Source organism: Scyliorhinus canicula, chromosome 13, assembly GCF_902713615.1.
Source record: "Scyliorhinus canicula chromosome 13, sScyCan1.1, whole genome shotgun sequence".
Lineage (NCBI taxonomy): Eukaryota > Metazoa > Chordata > Chondrichthyes > Carcharhiniformes > Scyliorhinidae > Scyliorhinus > Scyliorhinus canicula.
The window spans coordinates 68,177,614-68,195,961 of record NC_052158.1 but is presented as its reverse complement, the minus strand read 5'-3'; the positions used below and the strand labels follow the sequence as shown (position 1 = coordinate 68,195,961).

The 18,348-nt window shown below is 48.8% G+C and overlaps 1 protein-coding gene across 2 annotated transcripts in view; it reads left to right on the top strand.

The window, feature by feature from the left end:
• The window catches only part of LOC119976765 (erythroferrone-like), a 104,747-nt gene extending 89,325 nt beyond the window's left edge, over positions 1 to 15,422 (top strand). Inside the window, exon 7 of one of the 2 annotated variants that reach the window (XM_038817509.1) lies at positions 14,239 to 15,422. In XM_038817509.1, coding sequence (XP_038673437.1) covers positions 14,239 to 14,716 — 478 coding nt within the window. In that variant the 3' untranslated portion in view covers positions 14,717 to 15,422. The remainder of the gene's footprint in view (positions 1 to 14,238) is intronic. The other variant, XM_038817510.1, reaches the window with a different exon arrangement.
• The last annotated feature ends 2,926 nt before the right edge of the window (positions 15,423 to 18,348 follow it).

Here is an 18,348-nt window from a genome sequence, read left to right as displayed (position 1 = left end):
GCCGGAGGTCCTCCAACACAACCCTCCAGTGTTTATCAAATTCCTTCGCCAAGGTTTTCGAAAGCACCTCAGTTGTTAGTGGAGTGGCCGGAACCCCACAGGCACGTCCACCATTTTATTTGCCGACGTATTCTTGACTCCTCTGACTGTGTCGATGAACCATCTTTCCCCTGACCGTTCTGGTCATATCAGCCAGATATCAGGGTCCCTATTCCATTAACTATGTGAGTTTTCAAAATAAAATACCCCCTGATACTAAGGGGGACAAAATGTACAGTGCAGCAGGAGCCACCTCGGATTCATCTTCCCTCTACATTATGCCACCAGACGTCCACTTACTCCAATCTCCACCCCACTCTTACATACTCCAATCTCTTCCTCACTCCGATCTCCACCTCACTCCGATCTCTTCCTCACCTTTAGCTCCTCCTCACACCAAGTGCTCCTTCACACCGATCTCCTGATTCCGAGCCCCTCTTCACTCAAATCTCCTCATTTCAATCTCCTCCTCATTCCAACCTCACTCCCCATCACTCCAATAGCCTCCTCCCTCCGATCCCCTCCTCCCTTCAAGCTCGGTCTCCCTCAATCTCCTCCACCCACCAGCCTCCTCCACCCTCCAGTCTTTTTCTCACCTCAAACTCTTCCGCCCTCCAATCTCCTCCTCACTCCAATCTCCTCCTCACTCCAAACTCCTCCACACTCCAATCTCCTCCCCTGTCCAATCTCCTCCCCCGTCCAATCTCCTCCACCGTCCAATCTCCTCCTCACTCCAATCTCCTCCTCACTGTGGTTAGCACTTCCTCATGGTGCCAGCGACCGAGGTTCCAGCCTTGATTGACTGCCTGTGTGGAGTTTGCATGTTCTACCCATGTCTGTGTGGGTTTCCTCCGGGTGCTCCAGTTTCCTCCCACTATGCAGAGATGTCCAGGTTAGGTGGGGTTAAAGGAATGGGATGGGGGAGTGGGCTTAGGTAGGGTGCTCTTGGGGCGGCACAGTAGCCAAGTGGTTAGCACAGTTGCTGCACAGCTCCAAGGTCCCTGGTTCGATTCCCGGCTTGGGTGACTGTCTGTGCGGAGTCTGCACGTTCTCCCCGTGACTGCAAGGGATTTCTCTGGGTGTTCCGGTTTCCTCCCACTGTCCAAAGATGTGCAGGTTACATGCATTAGCCATGCTTAATTGCCTTTAGTGTCCAATAAAGGTGGGTGGGGTTACTGGGTTACGGGGGTAGAGTGATGGTGTGGGGCTTGGGTAGGGTGCTCTTTCCAAGGGCCGTTGCAAACTCGATGGGCCGAATGGCCTCCTCATGCAATGTAAATTCTATGTTCTATCATCTTTCAGAAGGTCGGTGCAGACTCAATGGGCCAAATGGCCTTCTGGTCTGTATGGATCCTTATGGTTCAGTCTCCTCCGATCTCCTCCATGCTCCAATCTCCTCCTCGTACTCCAATGTCCTCCTTGCACTCCAATGTCATTTTCGCATTCTAATGTCCTCCACTTCACTCCAATATCTTCACTCCAATCTCCTCTTCTCGCCAATCTCTTCACTCCGATCACCTCCTCACTCTGATCTCCTCTCTCTGAGCTCCTCCTCTCTCTGAGCTCCTCCTCTCTCTGAGCTCCTCTCTGAGCTCCTCACTGAGCTCCTCCTCTCTCTGATCTCCTCCTCACTCTGAGTTCCTCCTCTCTCTGAGCTTCTTATTCTGAGCTCCTCCTCTCTCTGAGCTCTTTCTCTCTCTGAGCTCCTCCTCACTGAGCTCCTTCTCACTCTGAGTTCCTCCTCACTCTGAGCTTCTCATTCTGAGCTCATCTCACTCTGAGCTTCTCCTCTGAGCTCCTCCTCACTCCGATCTCTTCCTCACCTTTAGCTCCTCCTCACTCCAAGTGCTCCTTCACTCCGATCTCATTCCGAGCCCCTCTTCACTCAAACCTCCTCACTTCAATCTCCTCCTCATTCCAACCTCCTGCTCACTCCCCCTCACTCCAATATCCTCCTGCCTCCGATCCCCTCCTCCCTTCAAGCTCGGTCTCCCTCAATCTCCTCCACCCACCAGCCTCCTCCGCCCTCCAGTCTCTTTCTGCCCTCCAATCTCCTCCTCACTCCAATAACCTCCTCACTCCAAACTCCTCCACACTCCAATCTCCTCCCCTGTTCAATCTCCTCCCCCGTCCAATCTTCTCCCCTGTTCAATCTCCTCCCCCGTCCAATTTCCTCCTCACTCCAATCTCCTCCTCACTCTATGGTTAGCACTGCCTCATGGTGCCAGGGATCTAGGTTCCGGCCTTGAGTGACTGCCTGTGTGGAGTTTGCATGTTCTCCTCGTGTCTGTGTGGCTTTCCTCCGGGTGCTCCAATTTCCTCCCACTGTGCAGAGATGTCCGGGTTAGGTGGGGTTAAAGGAATGGGATGGGTGAGTGGGCTTAGGCAGGGTGCTCTAGGGGCAGCACAGTAGCCAAGTGGTTAGCACAGTTGCTGCACAGCTCCAAGGTCCCATGTTCGATTCCCGGCTTGGGTGACTGTCTGTGCGGAGTCTGCACGTTCTCCCCGTGACTTCAAGGGATTTCTCTGGGTGTTCCGGTTTCCTCCCACAGTCCAAAGGTGTGCAGGTTACATGGATTGGCCATGCTTAATTGCCCTTAGTGTCCAATAAAGTTGGGTGGTGTTACTGGGTTACGAGGGTAGAGTGATGGTGTGGGGCTTGGGTATGGTGCTCTTTCCAAGGGCCGATGCAAACTCGATGGGCCGAATGGCCTCCTTCTGCACTGTAAATTCTATGATCTGTCATCTTTCAGAAGGTCGGTGCAGACTCAATGGGCCAAATGGCCTTCTGGTCTGTATGGATCCTTATAGTTCAGTCTCCTCCGATCTCCTCCATGCTCCGATCTACTCCTCGTACTCCAATGTCCTCCTTGCACTCCAATGTCCTTTCCGCATTCTAATGTCCTCCACTTCACCCCAATATCTTCACTCCAATCGCCTCTTCGCTCCAATCTCTTCACTCCGATCAACTCCTCACTCTGATCTCCTCGCTCTGAGCTCCTCACTCTGAGCTCCTCACTCTGATCTCCTCCTCACTCTGAGCTCCTCCTCTCTCTGAGCTCCTCCTCACTCTGAGCTCCTCCTCACTCCAATCTCTTCCTCACCTTTAGCTCCTCTTCACACTAAGTGCTCCTTCACTCCGATCTCCTCCTCGTACTCCAATGTCCTTTCCGCATTCTAATGTCCTCCACTTCACCCCAATATCTTCACTCCAATCTCCTTCTCTCCAATCTCTTCACTCCGATCACCTCCTCACTCTGATCTCCTCACTCTGAGCTCCTCCTCTCTCTGAGCTCCTCCTCTCTCTGAGCTCCTCCTCACTCTGAGCTCCTCCTCACTCCAATCTCTTCCTCACCTTTAGCTCCTCTTCACACTAAGTGCTCCTTCACTCCGATCTGCTCCTCGTACTCCAATGTCCTTTCCGCATTCTAATGTCCTCCACTTCACCCCAATATCTTCACTCCAATCTCCTTCTCTCCAATCTCTTCACTCCGATCACCTCCTCACTCTGATCTCCTCACTCTGAGCTCCTCCTCTCTCTGAGCTCCTCCTCTCTCTGAGCTCCTCCTCTCTCTGAGCTCCTCTCTATGAGCACCTCCTGAGCTCCTCCTCTCACTGAGCTCCTCCTCACTGAGTTCCTCCTCTCTCTGAGCTCCTCTCTATGAGCTCCTCCTGAGCTCCTCCTCTCACTGAGCTCCTCCTCACTCTGAGTTCCTCCTCACTCTGAGCTCCTCACTGAGCTCCTCCTCTCTCTGAGCTCCTCCTCACTCTGAGTTCCTCCTCACTCTGAGCTCCTTACTGAGCTCCTCCTCTCTCTGAGCTCCTCACTCTGAGTTCCTCCTCACTCTGAGCTCCTCCTCTCTCTGAGCTCCTCCTCTCTCTGGGTTCCTCCTCACTCTAAGCTCCTCCTCACTCTGAGCTCCTCACTCTGAGCTCCTCCTCTCTCTGAGCTCCTCCTCACTCTGAGCTCCTCCTCACTCCGATCTCTTCCTCACCTTTAGCTCCTCCTCACTCCAAGTGCTCCTTCACTCCGATCTCCTCATTCCAAGCCCCTCTTCACTCAAACCTCTCACTTCAATCTCCTCCTCATTCCAACCTCCTGCTCACTCCCCCTTACTCCAATCTCCTCCTCACTCTGTGGTTAGCACTGCCTCATGGTGCCAGGGACCTAGGTTCCGGCCTTGAGTGACTGCCTGTGTGGAGTTTGCATGTTCTCCCCGTGCTCCAATTTCCTCCCACTGTGCAGAGATGTCCGGGTTAGGTGGGGTTAAAGGAATGGGATGGGGGAATGGGCTTAGGTAGGGTGCTCTTCGTGCAGCACAGTAGCCAAGTGGTTAGCACAGTTGCTGCACAGCTCCAAGGTCCCTGGTTCGATTCCCGGCTTGGGTGACTGTCTGTGCGGAGCCTGCACGTTCTCCCTGTGACTGCAAGGGATTTCTCTGGGTGTTCCGGTTTCCTCCCACTGTCCAAAGATGTGCAGGTTACATGGATTGGCCATGCTTAATTGCCTTTAGTGTCCAATAAAGTTGGGTGGGGTTACTGGGTTACAAGGGTAGAGCGATGGTGTGGGGCTTGGGTAGAGTGCTCTTTCCAAGGGCCGATGCAAACTCGATGGGCCGAATGGCCTCCTTCTGCACTGTAAATTCTATGATCTGTCATCTTTCAGAAGGTCGGTGCAGACTCAATGGGCCAAATGGCCTTCTGGTCTGAATGGATCCTTATGGTTCAGTCTCCTCCGACCTCCTCCATGCTCCAATCTCCTCCTCGTACTCCAATGTCCTCCTTGCACTCCAATGTCCTTTCCGCATTCTAATGTCCTCCACTTCACCCCAATATCTTCACTCCCATGTCCTCTACTCTCCAAACTCTTCACTCCGATCACCTCCTCACTCTGATCTCCTCACTCTAAGCTCCTCCTCTCTCTGAGCTCCTCCTCTCTCTGAGCTCCTCTCTCTGAGTTCCTCCTCACTCTGAGCTCCTCCTCACTCTGAGTTCCTCCTCTCTCTGAGCTCCTCCTCTGAGCTCCTCCTCTCTCTGAGTTCCTCTTTGAGTTCCTCCTCTCTCTGAGTTCCTCCTCTGAGCTCCTCCTTTCTCTGAGCTCCTCCTCTCTCTGAGCTCCTCTCTCTGAGTTCCTCCTCTCTCTGAGTTCCTCCTCTGAGCTCCTCCTTTCTCTGAGCTCCTCCTCTCTCTGAGCTCCTCCTCTCTCTGAGCTCCTCCTTTCTCTGAGCTCCTCCTCTCTCTGAGCTCCTCCTCTCTCTGAGTTCCTCCTCATTCTGATCTCCTCTCTGAGGTCCTTCTCTCTCTGAGCTCCTCCTCTCTCTGAGCTCCTCCTCTCTCTGACCTCCTCCTCTCTCTGAGCTCCTCCTCTCACTGAGCTCCTTCTCTCTCTCTGAGCTCCTCCTCTCTCTGAGCTCCTCCTCTCTCTGAGCTCCTCCTCATTCTGATCTCCTCTCTGAGGTCCTCTCTCTGAGCTCCTCTCTGAGCTCCTCCTCTCTCTGAGCTCCTCCTCTCTCTGAGCTCCTCTCTGAGCTCCTCCTCTCTGAGCTCCTTCTCTCTCTGAGCTCCTCCTCTCACTGAGCTCCTCCTCTCTCTGAGCTCCTCTCTCTGAGCTCCTCCTCTCTCTGAGCTCCTCTCTCTGAGCTCCTCCTCTCTCTGAGCTCCTCTCTCTGAGCTCCTCCTCTCTCTGAGCTCCTCCTCTCTCTGAGCTCCTCTCTCTGAGCTCCTCTCTGAGCTCCTCCTCTCTCTGAGCTCCTCCTCTCCATAAAATCAACTATTTGTGTACACACGCCCACCTCCACCCACTCTCCCTTTCAATCTGAACCTGTGTCGTCTTCTCTATTTTAGTGCTGTTTCTTTAGTGCTCACCTGACGTTTCCTCTTTTCAAAATTCCCAACTGACCCATACTCCTTCTCCAACCTGTATCCTTTCTGATGAACACAAGCCTTAATGTGATGTCTTATTCAAACTCAGTCCTCTCCTGAACCACAGAGTATGCATCTTCTTATTTTCCTTAGTCCTCCAGTCTACAGGTTTTAGAAATACTGCATCCTGATTTCACTCAACTCCACTCCTATACACCTGTGTCGATGTATTAATTTACAGAAAATTTCAAATGCAAACGTACAAATACAAAAATGTATGTGCAATCTGTATACTTACATGCATGCTTGACATTCATACATATGTACAAAAACCCAGACACACAAAACATCATACATGTACAAATGTACATACAGAGAAAACAAAGGGCCAGGGTTAATTACAAATACTCACACTAGTATAGAGTCATAATGAAATGAAAATGAAATGAAAATCGCTTATTGTCACGAGTAGGCTTCAATTAAGTTACTGTGAAAAGCCCCTAGTCGCCACATTCCGGCGCCTGTCCGGGGAGGCTGGTACGGGAATCGAACCGTGCTGCTGGCCTGCTTTAAAAGCCAGCGATTTAGCCTGGTGAGCTAAACCAGCCCCTGATGCATCATAAGATGCAGATGAGGGTCTTCGGCCCATAGAATCTGCACCGACAAAACTACTATAAATCTACACCAGTTCCATTTTCCAGCGTTAGGCCCATAGTGCTGAATGTTGTGACATTTCAAATGGTCATCCATGTATTTTTAAAAGGTTGTGAGATTCCCCGCCTCACCTACCCTCCCAGGCAGTGCATTTTAGACTCCCATCACCCGCTGGGTGAAAAACGTCTCTCCTCAAATCCCCTCGAAAGTTCCTGCCCCTCACCTTAAATTTGTGCCTCCTCGTTATTGACCCTTCAACAACGGGCACAGCTACTTCTTACCCACCCTGCCCATGCCCCTCATCATATTGTGGTAGAAGGTGTGAAGCATTGTCCCATTGGAATTAGAGTCAGGAGCACGGTTCTCCACATTTACAGAAGTAACTTTGGCACAGGAACTGGAACTAAAACATCAATATTTGCACACATATTGGTTGGCATTGTTAATACAAAGAGGACTGGGACAATATTATAGAAAGGTGTTAATAAACTTGCAGCATGGATGTGTAAATGGCAGGTGAATATAAAGTTATGAAGTGGCACAATTTATAATAATAATCTTTATTGTCACAAGTAGGCTTACATTAACACTGCAATGAAGTTACTGTGAAAAGCCCCTAGTCACCACATTCCAGCGCCTGTTCGAGTACACAGAGGGAGAATTCAGAATGTCCAATTCACCTAACAGCACGCCTTTCGGGACTTGTGGGAGGAAACCGGAGCACCCGGAGGAAACCCACGCAGACACGGGGAGAACGTGGAGACTCCGCACAGACAGTGACCCAAGCCTGTAATCAAACTTGGGACCCTGGAGCTGTAAAGCAACAGTGCTAACCACTGTGCTACTAGAGGATTTAAAGGCCACTTATACACTTTGGAAAAGAAAGTCTAGATGAAATGAAAATCACTTATTATCACGTGTAGGCTTCAATTAAGTTACTGTGAAAAGCCCCTAGTCGCCACATTCCGGCGCTTGTTCGGGGAGGCTGTTACGGGAATTGAACCGTGCTGCTAGCCTGCCTTGGTCTGCTTTCAAAGGCAGCGATTTAGCCCAGTGTGCTAAACAGCCCCTAATCAATCAAGTAGCGGAGGTCAGGAATCAATGGTATAGGTTCAGAAATCATGAAAAACAGTGGCACAGATTATCAAGGCTATAAAAATGCAAAGAAGCTTCATTTCCATAGCAGCAAAATTGAAAGGTGGGGTAGTTATGTTAAATTTCCGTACAACATTAATTAGACCACACTAAGAATACTCTGCTCATTTTCGGGCTCCATAATACGAAAAGGATATTGTGGCACTGCAGGGGCGCAAATAAGGATCGTATCTGAGGTTTAAATTATTTGGCAAAGTTGAGCAGAGCTCATTCCCTGGAAAAGAGAAGGCTGGAGGTGACCTAATAGAGGGATTTTAAAATTAAGAAAGGGTTTGATCACATAGATGTAGAAAAGATATTTCTATTTGTGGGGATTTCCTGAGAAATGTCTTGACACAGATAAGTGCTTCGGGTGTGGTATTTGTTATCATGTGAGGTGCTATAGGTGAATAGCACTGATATACTATAGGAGAAGCGAGATGAATGCATAAGATGAAAAAAATTAAGTAAGAGTGAATTTAAGTAAAGTGGGAGGGGGTTTGTGTGAAGAATAAAAATCAACATCGACCATTTGGGGCATAGAGGTTTTTTTTGGTGCTGTGTTCAGTACATTGATGTACATGATGTACACATACGCATTCCTGCACAGACATATATTTACATGCAGGTGCACCTGTATAAATAGCAAAATGGTCCGCTCATAGTTTACGTGGTGTAATTATCCCGTCATTGGAGCTGTGAAGATCCTTCGTTTCATTTCTTATCTTTGCCGCCAGCATCTGACAGCTACGCTCGATGTCACGCTGAAGACTTAATCCTCTTTCTGAGGCAATTTTTAAAGAAGCAAAGAAAACACAGTTTGGCATTATTTGCATTTTGCTGTGGTTACCACCTGTGTTGCTAGCTGGCCTCACACACTGGCTATTTGTACCCAAAAACACAGGGCCTTTGATTCTCTCAAACATTTCCATTGCTGTTTGGCTCTATTCTTGATGTACCCAGACCTCCTGATGGTCCTGTATCTTGACATATAAACGGTAAGAATCAGAGATTGTCTGCAGTACCATTGCAGACTTCTGGTACATCACCTTGCATTGCCATCTCCAGACCAGTCGGTATGAGATACACGGGGAGCAAGCTGTTAATTAACTTTTAGTATTATAAATAACTAGTTACTGGATTGTGGGAATTGAAAGCAGCGATCAGGGAGGCATTATAATATGCAAGGAACCAAGGTGAATGCCTTGCTAACTCAAATTGTTAGTCCCAGTTCATGCTATAACTAGATGGGAAGACCCCAGAATGGAACTTAGGCTCAAAAGACCAAGAACAGGATTCTCCAGTTCCCCAGCCACATTTTCCAGTGCTCGTGCCCCTGCCAGCAGCGGGATTCTCCGTTCCCGCAGCCGACCAATGGGGTTTCCCAGTGTGGCCACCTCACGCCATCAGGAATCCCGCAGTCGTGGGTGAACTGCTGGTGGACCGGTGGATCCTGCCAATGGAGAATTACACTGAATAACCTTGAATTTCACCTCAGAGTCACCCCAGATAATGACCACATGAGAGTTTCCCAACTCCACTCCCCACAACACGCTGTAAAATATTCTCTTATAATAATTAGAGGTTTGCATGTAAAATTCCAGTCCAAGTTTTACAAATGACACTTTTAAATACAGCTTCCATTCCACTTTAACAGCAAATCCAGTCGAGCGTTAATTAACTTTTAGTATTATAAATAACTAGTTACTGGATTGTGTGATTTCTTTTTTTGACTGCTGTGCAGACTGTGCACAATTGCTTTAACTCTTAATCCCCAGACTGTACTAAAATTAGATTGATCGTTTCATTCACCTCTGAAATCTGCTGTCCCACATTAAATCTAGTTACTGCAATTGTCTCTTTAACTTAGAACACTTTGTTTATTCTTCCTTGAATTGTTCTGAACAAGACTTTGGTCTCTGTTCATTTAACTTGAAACTTCACAAGCAGTCTTTCTGTCCCAATTCCTTGGTTATCTTGATGGTACCTTGTTTCTTAGAAAGCCTGTATCCTTGCAACTCCCTTGTCCTGTCCAGCTTCTGCTGGCAGAGTTAAGAGCAGTTCACTCCTCCGTGACATGTCCCCTACTGCCCTGGCTTCCAGTTAAACTAAGAATAAAGGAAAACCCTTACCTTTGGGAAATGGGCCCTTGTTGTTCAGTTACGCCCCTACTGCTACTATTTATTCTTCACGCCGCAGCCCTCTCTAAGCATAAAACAAACACTGTTGGAACTTAACTAATCCTCACACAAACACCTCTGCCCAGCATAATTCTAATGATAGGTTTTACATTACATAAAACCCACTTAAAACTATACCTTATTTCTAATGTGTATCAAAACAAATATAAATCCCTTAAAACTACCTTTATTTTCCGAACAAGATATACGTCTAAATTAGCTAACTAAAGTGAATCAAAGCCACTTTTCTCACCAGCTGCCACACTCGGCAAAGAAAAAGTAAAATTCCGCACAGGATCTCGAGTGGGATTTTCTGGTCCTGCCCACCCTGAGACCAGAAATCAGACCTTTCAATAGCCTGCCAAATTTCCCATCCTGCCTGCAATGATTCCTGTGGTGGACGAGACAGGAAAATGTACCCCCTCAGTTTTACGTCAAACATGAAAGGCAGCATCTCCAACAGTGCAGCATTCCCTCGGCACTGCACTGGAGTGTGGGTCTGGATTTTGTGCTCATGTTGTTAGAGAGGGACTTGAAGCCGTAACCTTTTGATTCAGAGGCAAGAGTACTACAAACGGAACCACGCTGATACTTAATAAGTATGATTTTTTTTAAAGAAATGCATATTCTTACAAAGAATACCAAAGGATAGAGTCATGGAGTAATTATTCAGCAGCAATTTTCTTAATAGAAGTCTTGGAACCAGCCACTGGAAATGATATGTGATGCACAGTCCTTCAATGGCTGCAGTTATGTTGTACTAAGTTGGGCTTTAGTCTCTGTGCTGACGCTGTTTGTTGCTAGTAATCTGTAATGATGTGTGACAGAAAGAGTAGAATGTATTTAAGTAAGATTTCTATCAGCAGAGTATTTAGTCCTGTGATTTGATCAGACTGTGATCTAGTGCCTCTCCACATTCCACCATTATTAGATAGGACAGTCTTTCGATACCACAAGATAACTGCCTTGTGACTGAGCAGCATTGTACAAAAACATGAAGAAGGGAATGCAACCAGTTTGCAATGTTAAACCTTCTTCATTTGAGTTGAGGAGCACTTTGTTGTTCTTAACTCTGTACTAACGTCAATTATGTTGGATCTCCAATGTGTGTCTGAGGGCAGATCTACCCGACAAAGGTATGGAGACGAGGAGAACCTGATTGAACTCCATTGGCCACAAATTTGAAGTGTAACAGTTTTGCATCTAACCCGCCTGACTGGAACTGGTCGGGTATCCATTTTCCACAACACCCGGTTTTACTCTTCATTGGAACTCCACGCAGAATAAAATCAGATGCAATGTGCAGAAGGCTTAATTCCGACATGAACGTGACCCATTCTCGCAGGGTGAGGTTAAAATTGCAGCTGTATTATTTGGCATGCATTGAATTTGTCTTCATTGGATCCTGCTTTAATATGGGGATACCCATTGTGGGGTACAGTTGTGCTTGCACAATGGACACTGAAGCACAGTTGATCATAGCAGAAAAGTTTGAATTGTTCCCACTTATCTTCTCTGCACTTTACCTGCACAGGAGTTCCCACTGAGGCACGTCTGAGCTGCACAGCATGAGGCAATAGTGTATCCCCATTTACGTGGGTGCCCACTGTAAAAATAAAACTTGTGCTTTGACACTTATGCCTAGCCATAGAGTACTGGATGGGGCTGAAATATTCCCAGATGTTTGGTCTGCTTACCTAAGAAAGGATATACTTGCCATAGAGGGAGTGCAGTGAAGGTTCACCTGACTGATACCTGATCGGCAGGATTGGCATATGTGGAGAGATTGGGTCGACTGGATCTGTATTCACAGGAGATTGGAAGGATGAGAGGGAATCTCATTGAAACATATAAAATTCTGACATGCTGGTGGACGCAGAGATGGTGTTTCCTCTGGCTGGGGGTGGAGGGCTGTTTTTAGAACAAGTCTAAGGATACGGGATACAGGGCAGCACCGTAGCGTAATGGTTAGCACAGTTGCTTCACAGCTCCAGAATCCCGGGTTCGATTCCCAGCTTAGGTCACTGTCTGTGCAGAGTTTGCACGTTCTCCCCGTGTCTGCGTGGGTTTCCTCCGGGTGCTCCGGTTTCCTCCCACAGTCCAAAGATGTGCAGGTTAGGTAGATTGACCATGATAAATTGCCCTTAGTGTCCAAAAAATGTTAAGCGGGGGTTACTGGGTTACGGGGATAGGGTAGATACGTGGGCTTCAGTAGGGTGCTTTTTGAAAGGGCTGGTGCAGACTTGATGGGCCGAATGGCCTCCTTCCGCACTGTAAATTCTGTGATTCTATGATTTAGGGCTGAGATGGGGAGAAACTGCTTCGCTCAGAGGGTGGTGACCCTGCGAAATTCTCTACCCCAGAAGGCTGTGGAGGCCAAATCACTGAATATATTTCAGAAGGAAATAGATTTCCGGACTCTAAAAGGGTCAGGGGTGTGGGGAGAGCGCGACAATATGATTTTGAGATAGAGGATCAGCCTTGAACAGATTGAAGGGCCCAATGGCCTACACTGCTCCTATTTTCTATGCATATTGTACATGGTACTGAGACTCATACAGTAAAAGACAGGAGTGATTCATTCCCCATTAATTTGTGTGTGCTGTGCCGGACACACAAGCTGCACCGTGATAGATGGAGTTGAATTTTCCTCTCTCAATTGGTGTTTCACCAAGCCACATATATCATTGTTTAAAAGACACAAATAATTTCCCTGCAGCCTCCTCCAGTATGAAACAGAATGGCTTCACCGATCTCTGCCTGGATACTTACATATTTATTCTCCTTCCTGGAATCTTACAGCATAGATCGGAGGCCATTCGGCCCAATGTGCCCCTGCCAGCTCTTTGCATGAGCTATCTAATTAGCACCACTCCCCCTCCTCATTTCCCAGAGCACTGCAATTCTTTCCATTTCCAATATAAATCCAATTACATTTTGAAGATTCCTACTGAAACCATTTCCACCCTCCTTTCAGGTCCGATCATGACAATTTCTTGTGTCATTTGTCTTTTTGCTTCATATCTCTTCTTGTTCTTTTGCCTGTTATCTTAAAGCTGTGTCCTCTGGTCACCCACCCTCCTTCCAGTGGAAACAGATTCTCTCTGTTTCCTCTGTCAAAATCACTCAGAATTTTGAGCACTTCCATTCAATCTCCCTTTAACCTTCTCTGCTGTAAAGGGAACATTCCCAGTTTCTCTAGTCTCTGATCTATCACTAGTCTTTCATCCCTGGCAATATTCTGGCAAACCTCCTCTGCATCCTCTCCATTTATTCTCCATCCCTCTATTAATAAAGTCCTCACATGCTGCCTTCAAAGATTTATGGTTCTGAACCCCCCCACCCCAGGTCCTTCCCCCTTTGACATTGTCCCATTTGGTTTATATTACCTCTCCTCAATCATCCTTCGAGAATGTGTCACTTAACGTCCTGTATTAAATCCCATTTCCAGGCCCTTCCCGACTCACTAATAACCTTTTGTAGTTAGAAATTCAAAAATGGCACAAAATATTCAATGGCCATAATAATATAGCGAATGTGTTGCATTCGAAAGGCAGCTTGATGCAGCTGGAAGATGCTGGGAGATCCCTCTTCCGGGATCTACCCGGCACGCCATGCCTTGGCGATCTGAATCTCATCCACTGTGGGCGGGATCACTATTTTGCAAATCTGCATATTAGTCTCAGCTTGCCTCACTCTAACATGCTCTCCCACCGTCTACCCAAGGCGTTGGGATCTAACCCCTTCGCCTCGGAGATCTCAGGCGAGCACCGTTCTGTGATAACCCCCGCAAACAGGAACCAGACGGGCTCTCCCAGAGGATCGCAGGCCCCCAAGTGCTTTCCCTCTGGGCAGAGTTGCGCCCTGGTACTGCTGGTGCCACCTGGGCACCACCAATGTGGCACCTTGGCACTGCCAGCCTGGCACCCCAGCAGTACCACCTGGTGGTGCCCAAGTGGCACTGCCAGCTGGCTGGGACACTGTCATGGTGCCAGGCTGTCAGTGCCAAGGTGCTAAGCAGGCATTTTTCCACGATGGGTATCGGGCTTGGGTTGCCCTGTGTGGGTGCAGGGGGGCCCCTGAGCATCCCCTTATAGGTGAGTTGGGGTTTTGGGGGGGTGATTTCAGGGGTCGTGTCAGGAAGCTCCCGTTCGGTTAGATCATACCCAATATTCCCAGTTCAGGGCTGAACTAATTTCTGTGCCTGGTTGTTATATTATGTTCAATTACCCTTGAGATGTGCCTCCTATAGCTTCAGCCTGAATGGAAATAAGGGATGATGCTGCATCTGCAACACACGTCCTCTTCAATTGGAAGGTAAGTTGACTGAATGGAGTTCCTGGTCCTGACACCTCTCTTCTCTCCACAGGCGATGCAGTACATCTCCGTGTTTGTTGACAACAGATCTGGCTTTTCCATCACCATTGACAGCGGCTCAGATTTCACAGGGATCTTCCTGGGCACGTAGAAGCAGCCAGTGGATTGGATCCGACCTGCTCGACTCCCTTGTCCCTCTTCCTCCTCTCCCACTCTCAGACTGCTCTTGCCACAACGTCTCCTGCACACACCGCATCGACCATGAATTTATCCCTGCGGTCACGAGGGCCAATAGTAAAGGGCACTCGGGGACAACAAAGACATTTACCAGAATTAATGGATCTCTGGGGTTGTCCCGGAGAGGTCTTACTTTTCATTTTATTTTAATGACATTATTTTCCTTGAGTGAGTGTCTGACCTGTCGGGAACAGAAGAGCAATGGACTTTGTCTCTTAATGACACAAGAATGTGGTTTAGGACTCAGAATTGGCCTGCATTTTGCTTGTGACCTGATTGTGTCTTTAAAATAAGCTGGGTATACAGTGTACATTTCACAAAAGCGGGGGGGGGAGGGGGGGTATAAATAATGTGGCATTCTCCCACTGTCGCGGCAAAGCTGCAGTTCCCCAACTCCATCTATTGTCACTTTTAAAATGATCCCACGCCAACTGTGCAGAGATTTACCTCACATTCCCAAATATATTGCTTCTTTTTTGTTGTCTCTTTCCTCCTTACCCCTGATGGAAACAAAAGCCAGGAACCTGCAAGGCAGCAATGGGTCCATAGTTGGCTTCCTCCCTGGGAGGGCTCAGGATTTGGATACTGGTGTTTGAGAATAGATCAGAGGCACATATTCTACAGGCAAAACGCTCTTCAAGTCACAGGTGAACTGCAACGGTTCAAGAAGACGGTTCACCGCCACCATCACCTTCTCAGGGGCAATTAGGGATGGGCAACAAATGCAGGCCTAGCCAGCGACACCCACATCCCGTGCAAGATTGAACAAAAAAAGACCCGCTGGGCTTGGCATCAAATTGTTCATTGACTGAGCTTAGATCCTCGGGACTTTGGCTTCCAAACTGATTTGGTTTGACAAATATAAGAAAGTGGGAGTCCCAAATCATAGAATTTACAGTGCAGGAGGAGGCCATTCGGCCCATCGAGTCTGCACCGGCTCTTGGAAAGAACCCCCTACCCAAGGTCAACACCTCCACCCTATCCCCATAACCCAGTAAACCCACCCAACACTAAGGGCAATTTTGGACACTAAGGGCAATTCATCATGGCTAATCCACCCAACCTGCACATCTTTGGACTGTGGGAGGAAACCGGAGCACCCGGAGGAAACCCACGCACACACGGGGAGGATGTGCAGACTCCGCACAGACAGTGACCCAAGCCGGAATCGAACCTGGGACACCTGGAGCTGTGAAGCGATTGTGCTATCCACAATGCTACCGTGCTGCCCTCGAATGAATGATGGAGATGGCTATTAGGGGAGAGGGAAGAGTGGGTTGTCGGCGGGCGAAGGAATGGGACTGCAGGTCAAGCATTGGGTCTGAAACCAAACCAAAATGAGGAAGGAGAAGTCAACATCCAGCTTTTCGGTTGATCAATAGGAGCCTTGATCTGGTTGCCATGGTGATGTGCAACTTTTGCGATGACCTGCTGTCTGGTCTGATTGCAAAGTGCTCGCACGCACTCGTGGTGTTATGATCTTATTGGTTGACACTCATATCCTGGTTTAAGCTGCATTATTCTGTAGAGTAAATAAAGTGTTAATAAATATCATTCTGAAAAGAAAGGCCTGCGAGACGCACAGAATCATTCAGCAGTTGACATTCCCGACTGAAAAATAAACCTTGCTTTTGGCCCACAGATCTAAAAGCCAGCCGGGACAAATTACATCTGAACCTCTCAAATAGTCTGTAACTCACTCCCAGATAACCAATAATCTATATATAAAACCTGTGTGTGTGTGTGTGTGAATTCCTCGATTAAATTCCTGCCAGTAACTCACTCCTGGCTATCCATTATTCTCAGGTACTCAAATTAGAAGGAGGTGGCTGGTGGGATTGCACAGGCATCTGTGTTGGAATCTCAACTGATTACTAGTAATGAGGATGATGGGGCAGAGAGCCACATATCCAAGTTTGCTGGTGAAACCTAATAGGTGGCATCATAAACAGTGTATATGGAATCTAACATTACAAAGAGATATCGATAGATTGAATGGGCAAACTTGAGACAAACGGATTCCAATATTGGCAAGCCCACCTATTGAACCCAGCAAAGATAGATCGGAGTACTTTCTGAAAAAAGATGGAACAGTAGAGGTCCCAAGAGAATTCATGTACGTAGATTATTAAAATGTTATGGAGTGGTACAATAAATAATCAGGAAGGCATTCGGAATGCTGGCCCTTATAGGATTAGAATGCAAGGGGATAAAGAAGCTCTATAAAACCCTGGTTAGATCATACCTATAGGACCTTGAGCTCTGGGCACGGCACCATATTGGGCCTGGAAAGGGCTGCAGCATAGATTACCAGAATGATAGCTGGTTTCAAGCATTAAACTATGAGCAGAGATAACACGGACCAGAGTGTGTTGCCTGGAATGTAAAAGCTGAAGGCTTTAATATATTAAGCAGAACTGATAGGATAGATTGAAATTATTTCCAATGGTTGGGGGATCAAGGGTGAGGAGATTAGGGGCGCAATTTACCAGCCTCATCTTGCCCGACTTGTTGACCCGACAAGGTCGTTGAATCTCACGAGAGGCGTCTTGTGAAATTCACAACACTTGAAACGTCTCGTGAAATTCAACGGAATCTCACGAGACGTCACAATCTGGCCGTGATTCAGATTGGCTTATTTAATTTACCCATTAGGCTCATTTAAATATGTCTGTGCAGGATTCTCCCGGCACCCGGGACCTAACGGCCTCGCCTGGGAGACCTCAATAGGGCACCGTTCAGCACTGGGTTCCACAAACTTGGACCAGGCAAATGGTACCTGGAAGTGGGGGGTTCCCAGGCCATTATTAGGGGGGGGGGGGGTGTTCCCCAGGCCATTATAGGGGGGGGTGTTCCCCAGGCCATTATAGGGGGGGGGTTCCCAGGCCATTATAGGTGGGGTTCCCAGGCCATTATAGACCCCCAGGTGGTTGTGCATTGGGCAGGCTGGTACCCTGGTATTCCTCAGACACCTGGCTACCTTGGCACTGCCAGGGTGCCCAGGCTGGCAGTGCCAAGGTACCCAGGCACCAGCTGTCTGTACCAGGGGTTGGGCCCGGGTACCTTTTCCTTAAGAGGTGGGGTGAGGGTGAGGGAGGGCTCAAGGACATCGGAAGTAGGAAGTTGGGAGTGGTTGGGGGGGAGGGGGGGGGAGGGGGGGGGGTGTCCAAAGGCCATAGTGGTTGGTAAGATCGGGGCTGTCTTTTAAAATGGTGGTCCGATACATGAGTCGTCTTCCTGCACTTGCGAGCTCAGCCCGTCAGTGGAAGAAATGATGTAAGTGTGGCCTCGATGGGGTGTTACCTGCCATTGAATAGTGGGGTCTTTCTCGGTATTGCGGGTGCTGAGAAACAACCTGCTAAACGCATCCTAAATGGGACTCTGTTTTTGGAGAATCGCTCGGGGCCGGAGTAAATTCTCCACTACCCGGGAATCGGTGGGGGCGGGAATCACGTCGCGCCGATCGGCAGGCCCCCTGCGGCGATTCTCCGGCCCGTGATGGGCCGAAGTCCCGCCGCTGACAGGCCAATCCCGTCGGCGGGAATCAGAGCACCTCTGGTGCCGGCGGGAGCAGGCGGCTCAAGCGGACCCTGGGGAGGGCGCTGGGGCGATTTGACCCCGGGGGGGTGCCCCCACGGTGGCCTGGCCTGCGATCGGGGCCCACCGATCGGCGGGCGGTCCTGTGCCGTGGGGGCACTCTTTTTCTTCCTCCGCCACCACAGCCTCCAACTGAAGAGACCCCCTCCACCGCGCATGCGCCAGGGTGACGTCAGCGGGCACTGACGCTCCAGCGCATGTGTGGACGCAAGCCAGCTGGCGAAGGCCTTCCGGCCTGCCATTCACGCTGGCTGGCGGGGCGCCAACCACCCCGGCGCGGGCCTAGCCCCTAAAGGTGTGGAGAATTCCACACCTTTGGGGAGGCCCG